Source organism: Sorex fumeus, unplaced genomic scaffold (genome assembly GCF_029834395.1).
Source record: "Sorex fumeus unplaced genomic scaffold, SorFum_2.1 ptg000095l, whole genome shotgun sequence".
NCBI classification, from domain to species: domain Eukaryota; kingdom Metazoa; phylum Chordata; class Mammalia; order Eulipotyphla; family Soricidae; genus Sorex; species Sorex fumeus.
The window spans coordinates 355,559-367,887 of NW_026606152.1; the positions used below are offsets into that span (position 1 = coordinate 355,559).

The 12,329-nt window shown below is 60.0% G+C and overlaps 1 protein-coding gene across 1 annotated transcript in view; it reads left to right on the plus strand.

The window, feature by feature from the left end:
- The first annotated feature begins 10,257 nt into the window (after window positions 1-10,257).
- CFAP77 (cilia and flagella associated protein 77) overlaps window positions 10,258-12,329 on the plus strand; it is a 76,283-nt gene continuing 74,211 nt past the window's right edge. The window contains exon 1 of the mRNA XM_056133050.1: window positions 10,258-10,449. Within this exon, the coding sequence (XP_055989025.1) occupies window positions 10,258-10,449 (192 nt within the window). The remainder of the gene's footprint in view (window positions 10,450-12,329) is intronic.

A 12,329-nucleotide genomic window follows, 5' to 3' on the forward strand; every position in this document is an offset into this window, starting at 1 on the left:
GAGGCCTAAATCCTTGCAGGTCTCCTGACAGGGCACGTGCAAAGCAGCTCCTGGTCCCTGTTTTCTTTCTTTCTTTTTTTTTTTTTCTTCTTGGGTCACAGCAGGGATGCACAGGGGTTACTCCTGGCTCTGCACTCAGGAGTTAACTCCTGGTGGTGTTCGGAGGACCCTACGGGATGCCGGGAATCGAACCCGGGTTGGTCGCGTGCATGCAAACGCCCTCCCTCCCCTCTGTGCTATCGCCCCGAGGCCCCGCGCTTTCCCGCCAGCAGCCGATAAGGCTCGCCCGCCAAAGGCGCCTCTCCCAGGCCGCCGATAACCCCGCTTCCCGGTCCTGGTCTGGGCCAAAGCTCCCAGCGCACGAACCCGCGATCCGTCCCTCCCACGCGGAGACCGAGGATCGCAGCAGGTTTAGTAAGGGGCTGGGATCAGGGCCGCCCGACGGAGCCCTCCCCAGCGCGCCCAACTGTCCCCAGGGTCCCCCCGCGGCGCCCCCCCAGCGGCCCCCGCTCCCCCGTGTCCCTCCCAGTGTCCCCCTCCCGTGTCCCTCGCTCCCTCCGCGTGTCTCCCGGCCCCCCGTGTCCCTCCCCGAGTCCCCCGGACCCCGTGTCCCCCGCCCGCTCCCGAGCTGGCGCCAACTTCAGAGCCCGGACTCTGGGACGCGCGTCCCGGGCAGAAGCAGCCGGGAACGACGCGCCCAGCCTGGACTGGCCAGGGCCAGGGCCGGGGTCGCGCCGAGTCCGCCCCGAGAGGCCCGACACGCGGGCGGGGGGGGGGACCCCCGAGCCTCGCCGCCACGCCGCCACTCACCGTCCCCGGCGCCGCCGCCGCCGCCGCCGCCGGCCGCACCCGGAAGTCCGACGCCTGGAGCCGGAAGTCGGGCGACGTCACTTCCGAGTCTCCGCCCGCGTCGCGCTGCCATGGCAACGGGCACGCCGCCGCCGCCGCGGCGTGGTGGCCGAGTCGCGGTGGGCGGCGTGTGAGAGCGAGGCCGGGGGGCCGGGGGGTGAGAGGGGGTGCCGGCTCGGACCCGGGCTCCAGGCCAGATTTCCCCGAGGGGCTAGAGTGCGGCCGAGGGCCGCGAGGCAGCGAGATGTTTCCCGTGTCCCCGCTAACCCAGCTCCGCAGCTCCCGCTGCCCTGCCCGCCTGGAGCTTGGGGTGGCGGCGTTGCTGGGGGCGACGCTGTCCTGGAGTCATGGGGTCCATGAAGGGCCTGGGAGCCTGAGTGGTGGGGGCTCCCAGTCCAGCCTGCGACCTTCTCCCTCCAGAACAGGGAGGCTCCCGCGGGCCTCTGGGGAGAACAGCGCACACGCCACCCGAGCACTCAGCCTCGGGCAGCCCCGACACTCACTTTCCAGTTGGATCTGGCCACCCCCACTTGGTGTTTGTGGCGGGCTTGAGCAGACACCCTCATGGGGTAGAAAACTCCGCGTGCAGTTAAGCTGAACTGGGTCAGCTGTCTAGCCCAGGCAGGATCCAACCCGTGTTACCAGGGCCCCTGCCTCCTCCCCACGCCCCCACTTCCTCCGTGTGAGTGGCAGAGAGGCTCTGGGGGGCGAGCGTGAGACCCAGTATTCCTCGGGTGCTCCCTGCACCCCTGCTCTCTGCCACAGAGCACTCACCCTCTCTCTGTCTTTTGGGGTGTGTGTGGGTGGGGGTTACAGACTGTTTCTGGGGGCAGGGGGGACCCATACCCGGCAGTGCTCAGGGGTTATTCCTGGTTCTGGCTCAGGGCACCATATGGGATGCCAGGGATTGACCCAGGTTGGCTGCAAACGCCTTACAAGCTCCAGCCCCCTATTCTAGGTTCTGTGCTTGGCACTGGCCCCTGGGAATGCCAAGGGACTTTATGTGGGGCTGAGTAAGTCCTTTAAGCCCTGCACTGTCTCTCTATCCTGGTTTCTTTTTCCTTTTTTGTTTTGGGCCTCATCCAATGGTGCTCAGAGCTTGTTCCTGGCTCCAGGCTCAGGAATCACTCCTGCTGGCACTTGGGGACCATATGGGGCACCAGGGATCAAACCAGGGTCGGTGGTGTGCAAGACACTGCTGTCTATCGCTCTGGCCCACTTTCTTTCCTATGTACAACTCAAGGAAACTTCCCCAGGAATTTGTAAAGTTAGCACAACTTTTTATTTCATTTTTACTTTTTCAGGTTGGGGGCCACAATAGGGGGAACCTCCGGGGTGCCTGGGATTTAACCAGGTGGGCTCACACAGGCAAGGCAAACGCCCTAGTTGCTGTTCTCCCTCTCCAGACCCAACTTCTTTTGGGGGGGGGTCACACCCGGCGATGCACAGGGGTTACTCCTGCTGGCTCATGCACTCAGGAATTACCCCTGGAGGTGCTCAGGGGACCATATGGGATGCTGGGAATCGAACCCGGGTCGGCTGTGTGCAAGGCAAACACCCTACCTGCTGTGCTATCGCTCCAGTTCACCCCCCCCCAACTTTGAAAATATACCAGGAGCGAGTATATTTCTGGGAGCCAAACAAGCTGGTTTTCCATCAAAGACCCAAATCCTTGCAGAGCTTGCAGAGCTACCGGGAGGCTCTTCACGCAGGGATCAAACTACCTCCCGCGGGGGCTGCTGTCTTGCGCATCTGCTCAGAGACTCCCCGTGCTCCGGGCCAGCGTTTGCCACCTCTTCCCGGGGGCTGCAGGCTCCCATCACCCCTCCATCTGAGTCCGAGGGCGACCTCGCTTTTCCGATTTTGCTTTCGCAGGCAACGCTGAGGGTCAGAGGGTCAGTCTCATGCCAGGGCCAGGGCTGTGGAAGGCGGTCCCCAGCCCACCCTCCGCCCTGCCAGCCCCGCCGTCGCCTGGTCCCACCCGGGAGGAAGTCTCGTTGTGCCATTTCCGGTTCCCGCTGCCATAGCAACGCGACGCTACCCGGTTTCCCGCGCCTTCTGGCCCCGCGTCTGGTGGGCAGGAGACGGTGCTGGGACACCCGCGGGGGGCGAGGCCGCCGGTGGCGCCAGTTCCTCACGCGGCTCTGCTGGGGTTGGGGGGGGGGGTCTCCGCGGTGCCCGGGATCCGGTGGGCCTCGGGGTGCAAGCGCCCAGTCCCGGACCCCCCCCCCCCCCACCCCGCAGCTCGGGCCCACCGGCCGCTGCGGTCCCGACCCCGGGGACAGGCGACAATCAAGGGATTCGGATTCCAGCGGATCCACCCAGGAAAACAGGACAGGCCGGTGGCACAGGGTCTCGGACACCTGCTGCTCCCGAGGACGCCCGGGGAGCCCCGGGGGCCGGAATCGGAAGGGAGAGGGCGAGGGGGGCTGGAAACGGGGCCTCAGAGGGGCCCAACGAGCCCGCCCCACCTCGCCCCGGCTGCGGCCAACCCTGGGAGAAGCACGGCTCCCCCAGACCACGAACGCTCTGCAGGAAGAGCAGAGATGCTTCTAGAAAGCGCGCGTGGGTTCTTTTGCGGAGGCGATGGGTTCCCGCAGGTGGATTTGATTTGTATTGTCCCGAGGTATCATGGCTCCAGCAGTTACTGTTTATTATGCTTGGGGGTTCCAAATCAAGATGCCAGCTGTTAGGTCTTTCCCAGGATGCCACAGGCCTGACAGGACTCGAACTGGTGCCAGTCGGGCCCAGAGAAGGCTTGGAGAGAAGCTTGCAGGAAAGCAGGGTCCAGACAGGACACGAGGCCGACCCCGGAAAGTTCCAGTTCTGTCCCCTGACCTCGCCATAGCAATGGGCTCTAAAGGCCACATGGGGGCAGCTGGGGAGAAACCCTATGAAACCAACTAGCAAATGGTGTCGGAGACAGCATGAGCGCCTAGAGATGGTGACCACGGGCTGAACTCTGGCCAGGGAATTGAGTGCAAGGAACGCCTTGGGCCACCCAAGTCCGGGAACAGCCCCCTGCGGGATAAGATTGGTTTCTCCTTTCTGCCTTGCCACAGGTAGATTTGGTTTATTGGGTTACTCCCATCACAGTGCTCCCGTTCCTCTGTGTTTATCTGTGACCTCTTTCTTTGTGCTCTGCTTCCCCAACCGGCCAATCACCTTTATCTCCTGATCAGACTCTGTTAACTTATAAATATTGCTTGTCTCTTCTTAAGTCCTTCGCTTAGTTAATTCACAGCAATGTCCTTTTTGTGCAGAGCCAACAAGACAGTTAATGCTATGCTTTTGTAACTTGGGAGTTAATTGACTCTGAATGATATTCACTCCTGGGCATCTGTTCTCTCAATTTAAGGCTCAGTTGTCCTTAATTCCTAGCACCCCAAAAGCAGGGTCCCGATGAGGGACTGGATGGACCCAGGGCAAGCTGTGAGCTACCCTGGCATCGAAATGGGCCAGGCTAAAGTGCAGTAATACTTAATTATAAATTAAGAGCATGGTCGTGGACAAACTTTGTCATGATCCAAAAAGTACCAGCTGGATTAGGACCCTGTTAGGGTAAGGATAGACTAATCTGGCCTGAGCACTGTAGTCTGGGATCTATAGCGAGATGTGTCCAGGAGAACCACCCTACAAGCTCAATGTATCTCTTACTATGTCCGTAGAAAAAAATAATGTTAATGAGTAGAATTAAGATGTTAATTAAGATGTTGATTAAGTTATTGGACTAAGAAGAGGAGAAACACCCCTAGGTGGTGTTTTGCCCTTGAGTGAAAGAAAGGCTTTCATATTTGATTGTGCTACTGGAGAGAGAGAGAGAGGAGAGGGACCAGGGGGCCAGTTGGAGTGCCAAGAGATGAGGGGAGAGAGGAGGAGACGAGGGAATGAGGGCAGTGTGATAGGAATGGGGGGCTTAGAGAGACTGGCACAGGCGCGTGGGGAGAATGGAATAAACAGCCACTGATCACCAATCAGCCTGGCCCTTGTCTCCTCCTTTGCCTGCCGTGACCGTCTGGGGTGGGGAAGTGGCCCGAGGCCTTCGAATGCAGGCGGGAGGGAGAGCCATGCGATTTTTCCAGCCGCCAGGTGATTGCACAGCCTCCGGTCTTGGGTCTCCAGGTTGGCACCTTGATGCAGTATGGTGGTTAACAAGTTAACTAGTCAGCGATTGTACGTGACTGATGGGAATGGAGGAAATGTGCTATGTGATTTACAGTAATAGGATAACTGCCTTATTAGTAGGAATTTTTTTTATTATGGAAAGTATATAACCACAGTAGGGTGTTCGCCTTACAAGCGGCCAACATGGCCGACCCAAGTTCGATTCCTCTGCCCTTCTCGGAGAGCCCGGCAAGCTACCGAGAGGATCTCGCCCGCACGGCAGAGCCTGGCAAGCTCCCCGTGACGTATTGGATATGCCAAACACAGTAACAACAAAGTCTCCAATGGAGACGTTACTGGGCCCGCTCGAGCAAATCGAGCTCGAGCCATTCTGGACATGTAGCTGTCTGTCCGTCCCTTCCTGAGCACACTGCGTTGTCCCAGGTCTCGTGTCCACTTGAAACTCGACAGCCTGGACCTTCTCATTCTGGGCACTCTCTCTCCCCGCCCCCTCTCCCTCTCTTCTTTTTCAAATGTCTAAGTAAAGCAGGTTTTTTTTCTTCACTATTCATTTCCTCCTGAATTTATTTTTCTTGGCGGAGGTGTGGTAATGCTTAGGGATTACTCCTGGTCTGCACTCAGGAATCACTCTTGGGGGACCCTATGGGACGCCTAGGATGGAAGCCGGGTCGGCTGCATGCAAAGCAAGAAGCGCCTTACCTGCTGTACTATTGCTCTGACCCTTCGAGTTCTTTTCTGTGAGGGAAAGGTGAGCCCCAAGCCCTGGGTGCTGTCTGGGACTCACTTTCCTCTCCTGCACAGAGTGCTCCCTGCTCCCAGAGAGGGGGTCGGGTGTTCTCCCACCCCTGCAGAACAAGTGGGCCGTGGGTGCAGCTTGCTGGCTGCGGGGGTGGGTGAGGCATGAGGTCGTACTCTGGGGGGCCTCAGAGCTGACTTTATTTTATTTATTTACTTATTTATTTATTTTGTTTTCTGGGTCACACCTAGCGATGCACAGGGGTTACTCCTGGCTCTGCACTCAGGAATTACTCCTGGCAGTGCTGAGGCAGTGCTGAGGGGACCAGATGGGATGCTGGGAATCGAACCTGGGTCGGCCGCGTGCAAGGCAAACGCCCTACCCGCTGTGCTATCACTCCAGTCCCCTCAGAGCTGACTTTAACCACTTTAATCACTGCTAGGAGCGCAGAGCCCGGACTTAGTCCAGAGCACTGCAGGGCATGGCCTGTGTATTTATTAAAGGGCTCTCTCTCTCCGGCCGGCCCCCCTTTCAGTAGTCTCAGGCCGCTTTCCCCACCCCGGGGAGTCTGATGGCAATGGGCAGGCGAAGGAAGGGATGAGGGCCAGGCTGCTTGGTCTCAATTGCAGTTTATTCCATTCCCATCTCCATTCTCTCCCTCCCCCATGCCACTTCATTCTCCTTCTAGTTTCCCCAGCCCCCTCTCACAGCCTAGTTAAATCCCAAAGCAGGAGGGGTTGGGGTAATAATTACAGTAGGTGTGGTCATACAGATAACAGAGGTAAAGTCTTTCCCTCAGGGGAAGCTGCTTCTAGGACAGATTCTCATGCAGCAGGATGACCCACCCAAGAAGAGAATCCCATGGGTGTGTTTCTCCTCTCCTTGTCCAACAAACATATAAGCATTCAGAATATTAATCTTTTTGTTTGGACACAATAAGAGATACATTAAGCTTATAGGATTGCTCTCCTAGGGCCATCTCAATCTACAGTGCTCAGGCCAGATTAGTCTTTCCTATCCCTAGCAGGGTCCTAATCACATCGATACTTTTGGATCATGACAGCATTTGTCCATGATCAAGCTTTGGCCTGGCCCATTTCGATGCCAGGGTAGCTCACAGCTTGCCCTGGGGCCATTCAGTCCCTCGTCGGGACCCTGCTTTTGGGGTGCTAGGAACTGAGGGCAACTGAGGCTTAAGTCGAGGAAGCAGATGCCCCAGAGTGCAGATTGTTTGGAGACAATTTACTCCCAAGTTACAAAAGCATAATATTAACTGTCTTCCTTTGTCCATACAAAAAGGACATTGCTTTAAAGTAAACTATTCTTGGGGCTGGAGCGATAGTACAGTGGGTAGGGCTTTGCCTTGCATGCGGCTGATCCGGGTTCTATTCCCAGCATCCCCTATGGTCCCCCAAGCATTGCCAGGAGTAATTCCTGAGCGCAAAGCCAGGAGTAACCCCTGAGCATCTCCAGGTGTGACCAAAAAGCAATAAATAAATAAATAAACTATTCAAAAGATATAAGGAGAGGAGAAAGGCGATATTAACTTACAATACCAGTTCAGTGTCCTTAGAAGGATCTGACATTACAAGTTAATCGAATCTGATTAGGGGAAAAAGGTGATTAACTGGTTGGGAAAGAGAGCATAGAAGTTACGGATAAGCACAGAAGAATGGGAGTGACTTGGGAGCACTGTGATGGGAGTAACCTGATAAAACTAAGTTCCCTGTGGCAAGGGAGAAAGGACAAACCAATGTTATCCTACAGTGACCCAAATCAAAACCCAAAGAATAGTTATGCTTGTATTTGTTAGGTTTTGTTCTTGGTTCACTGGTGCCAGGGAACGGGACAGGTAGACCACGTGCAAAATGCTCTTCCCACAGTGCTCTCACTCCGGCCCCTCTTTTCCCCTCTATTTCTCTCTAGTTTCTTTTCTTTCCCATTAGGGTGCCAGGCCCAACAATCACCGACTTCCCTGTGCCCTGTTTCCAGATAATCTGTCACTGTCACTGTCCTCCCGTTGTTCATCGATTTGCTTGAGCGGGCCCAGTCACGTCTCCATTGTGACAATTGTTACTGTGTTTGGCATATCGAATACGTCACGGGGAGCTTGCCAGGCTTTGCTGAGCAGGCGAGATACTCTTGGTAGCTTGCCGGGCTCTCAGAGAGGGGTGGAGGAATTGAACTCGGGTTGGCCATGTTGGCTGCATGCAAGGCAAATGCCCTACCTCCTGTGCTATTGCTCCAGCCCTCCAGATAACCAGGCTCCAGAATCTCTTGCATGTTGAGTCCACACTCTGCATGGACCTGCCTTGTTTCTTTTTTCTTTCTTTGCTTTTTGGGTCACACCCAGCGATGCTCACGGTTTACTCCTGGCTCTGCATTCAGAGTCAGAGTGAGGAATTGCTCCTGGCGGTGCTCGGGGGACCATATGGAATGCTGGGAATCGAACCCGGGTCAGCCGCGTGCAAGGCAAATGCCCTACCTTGGTTCTCTGAGCACCTCCAGGAGTAACTCCTGAGTGCAGAGCCAGGAGTAACCCCTGTGCATCGCCAGGTGTGACTCTCCCCTGCAAAAAAAGAAACAGCCATTGAAAGTGGGCCTGGCTTAGTCTGGACTGGGGAGGAGTGACCTCCCAGCACCTCTCACAGTTAATGAAAGGAGAAGGCAGCTACCCACAAAAGGCAGAATAATCCAGTCACAGCTTCCCAAAGCCTGAGCACTTGGGCCAGAGCCATAGGACAGCAGAGAGGGTGCTTGCCTTGCATGCAGCTGACCTGGGTTTGATCCCCGGCATCCCACATGATGTCCAGAACCCTCCAGGAGTGATCCCAGAGTGCAGAGCTAGAAGTAAGCCCCAAGCACGGCTGGGTGTAGCTGAATAAACAAACTCTGGGGACCTGTCATAGTGCCCATGGACATCTGCACACAGCCCCACAGGAGACTCCTGCAGTGACCTCGGAGTGGGGAAGGTGACCCGCTGCTCTTGGAGGTTCGCGCTGTGGACAGTCACATAAGATATTTTCTGCAGGAATTTCCAGAGGGATTTGCACACACTCATGCACAGAAATCCAGAGTGACAAACCTTAAGGACAGGAGGCTGAGGAAGAGATCCCTGCCCACCCTGTAGAGCAGGACCAGTCAAGCTGGCTGGTTCGGGGGGCCTGACAGGATCGTTGAAAGGACCCTACTCTCACCTTGGTAACCTGGAAATGTACACTTTAAAAAAAATTTTATTAAAATTTTTTTTTGGTTTATGGGGCATACCTGGCGGTGCTCAGGGTTTACTCCTGGCTCTGCACTTGAGAATTTATTCTGGCAGTGCTCAGGGGGCCATAGGGGATGCCAGGATTGGGCCTGGGTTGGCCACGGGCAAGGCAAAGGCTGGACTATCACTCAGGCCTCTGGGAATGTACTTTTTTTTTTTTTTGGTCTTGGGGCCACATTCAGTGATGCTCAGCGCTTACTCCTGGCTCTGTATTCTCCTTTTCTCCCTTCCTTCCTTCCTTCCTTCCTTCCTTCCTTCCTTCCTTCCTCCCTCCCTCCCTCCCTCCCCACGCAGCTCAGACCAGCTCAGGGCTTCCTTCCTTCTGGTCCTCGACCCAGGGATCACTCCTGATGGCTTCAGGGAACAGATAGGGTGCCAGAGATGGAACCCAGGTTGTCGGCGTGCAAGGCAAGCACTCTACCCAGTGTACTATCCACTCCGGACTCAGAATGAGAGTTTAACCGGGGGTCTACAGGCCCTATTTCAGTTACTCTGATCCCCTGAGGCGGCCGTTTTTAATTTCCCCTACATGCTTCTGAAAGCGGATCGCAAGGGATCTCGCGCCGCTACTCCACACCATTTCGTTTTCTTTTTTTTCGGGGGAGGGGGTGGGCCCCACCTCGGTCTTCAAGGCTTACTCCTGGCTCTGCGCCTAGGAATGGAGCATTCCTCCGGGGGCTCGGGGGACCCCCTGGGTGCGGGGGGCTGTTCCCAGCCCGAATCGGCTGCGCAAGGCAAGGGCCTTCACCTCGAGGACTCCCCGGACTCCCCGCGGCCCCTCCGCACTGCTCATAGAGGGAAAAAATCAAGGCTGCCAGAGAGCCAGACCTCCGAGATCCGGCCGCGGACCTGCAGACCCCCTAGCAGTGAGAGGCGGCGCGGGAAGGGCCGTCGGGTGAGGGCGCGGAGGGGCGCGCAGGACCCTCTGCGGCCGGTCCGAGTGCGCCCGAGAAAGTTGGCGGCGGGCGCGCGTGCCCCTGCGCGCCGTTGGCGTCCCGTCGCCATGGAGACGGGCCGAACCACCGTCCCCGAGGGGGCGTCCGGCGCGGTCTCTGCGGGCCGAGGGCGGCGCGCCGCGCGGGGGCCCGTCCGCGGGCGTCCCGGGCCCCGTGGGGCTGGGGGCTCCCTGCCGCCGGGGAGGCGTTGCCGGGGGCTCGGCGGCCCCGCCGTCGGGGGCTCCGGCGCCCCGCGCCCACCCCCGGGCCCGCGTGGTGCGGCCGAGGGGCGCGGCCGGCGCCGCCCAGCTCCCCGGGCCGCCCGAGGCCGCCGGACCCCCGCGATGCCCGACCCCGAGACCCCCCGGGAGCAGCCCAAGCCCTGGAAGAAGCCGCCGCCGCCGCGCCGCACCGTCAGCCAGATCTGCCCGCCGCCGCGGAGACCCCTGACCGTGGCCGACATCCGGCCGGGCATGGAGAACGAGCGGCTGGGGGTCGTGCGGGACTCGATGCTGCAGAACCCGCTCATCGTCAAGGTGAGACCCCCGCCCCTCCGGCGTGCGCGGCTCTCCGGGACGGACGCACGCCGGGCCGCGCCCCCCGGGGTAGGCCCCCGCGCCCGCCGCGTCCCCCAGCCCCCAGCCCCGCGTCTCCCCCCCACCGGAGGAGCAAACTCGAAGGCGGCCTGCGGGGGTGCGCTGAGAAACCCTCTGGGACCCCCGGAACCCCCCGCGAAGGCAGGTGCGGCGGCTGCGGGTCCACCCCTCGCCGCTAGGGGGCAGCGTCCTCCCAGAAATGCGGCCACGGCGCTGGGATTCGCGGCGGCGACGCACCCGCGCCCCTCCCCTGGGTCCCGTCCCCCGCGCCCCCCGCGGAACGAGCGCCTTCACGGAGTTCTCTGGGGGCCGCACTGCTGGTGCTCAGGCTTACTCCTGACCGCGCTCGGGGACCCCTCCGGGTGGGCCCAGGGGACTGCACGGGGTGCCGGGACACGACCCCCGCGTGGCCCCTCCCGCCGTACTGGCTCTCTGCCCCCCCTTCGCTTGTCTCTTTCCTTCCCTTTTCTTTTGGGGGGCGCACCCGCGATGCTCAGGGCTCACACCCGGATCCGCGCTCAGAAATCACTCCTGGCGGTGCCCGCGGGACCATGCGGGGTGCGGGGGATCGAACCCGGGTGCGGGGGCGCACGCAAGGCAAACGCGGTTCTGTCTCTCCGGCCCCGACCTCACTTGGCTCAGCAGCTTCCACCGAGCACGGGGTCCACCCTTCTGGAGCCGGGGGAAGAACCGACGCCCCCTCACATAAGACCTTGATAGTGGGCTGCGGGCACCAGGCCGAGTGAACACCAAAGAGCAGTACGGCGGGCACGAACGCACGGGCGCAGACGTGCGCACACCGCTTCCCACGCACGTGCGTGCCCACACACGCACACGTGTGCCCACACCGTATGTGACATTCACACAGACGAGGCGCACGTCCGAGCCTTCCCGGGGCGGTGCTCGGGGGTCGCTCCCGGGGTGCACCCCAAGTGCCACCCGAGTCAGCTGCGCGGAAGCGAGCGCCCGGCCCCCGTTTGGGTCTTGCTCGGGGCCACACCCGGCCGTGTTCCGGGTCGGTCCCTCCCGGCGCCGTCACGGGGGCGGTGCCGGGCCGGCCGGGGGTCCCGAGCGCCAACGCCCGGACTCGGTTCCTCCCGCGCTCCTGCTCCCGCCCCGGCGGCCACTGAGCGGCGCTGGCGGACAGTTTCTGCGGCCGGGCCGCCGCGTGCGCGCCGGGGCCGGGCGGGAGCGCGCCGCGGGCGGGCGGGGGGCTCGCGGGCTTTGCCCCTCCCCCCCCCCCCCCCCGCTCTCTGCCCGCGCGCCGGGTGTCTCCAGCGGACGCCCGCGGTGGCCGAGGCGGGGGCGAGGCCCGAGGGCGCGGGCTCCGGACCCTCCCTGAAGTCTTGCCCCCAGCCCACCCTCCGCGGTGCTGGGGGCTGCCTAGGTTAAAGGCAGAGGCCAAGGGGGGCTTTCAAGAGAAGAGCAACGGGCTTCAAGATCACGCGCAACTTCTGCAAACCCGCTTTTAAAGGTTCCTGAGGTTTCGTGGCTTGTAGATTTCTCTCTCCGTTTGCTCCACAGGGTCAGGGCTTCCCGTCTAGGGGCCTGTGTTCCTTCTGGTGGCAGGCTGAGTATGGGGGTGCCCGCCGCCTTGGGGTCCCTCCCTCCTTCCCTCCCTTCCTCCTTTCCCTCTTTCCCTCCTTATTCTCTTCCTCCCTCCCTTCCTTCCTCCCTCTTTCCTTCTTTCCTTTTCTTTTTTTCCTCCTCCCTTCCTCTTCCCTCCCTCCCTCCCTCCCTCCCTCCCTCCCTCTCTTCCTTCCTTCCTTCCTTCCTTCCTTCCTTCTTTCCTTCCTTCCTTCCTTTTGGGTCACATCCAT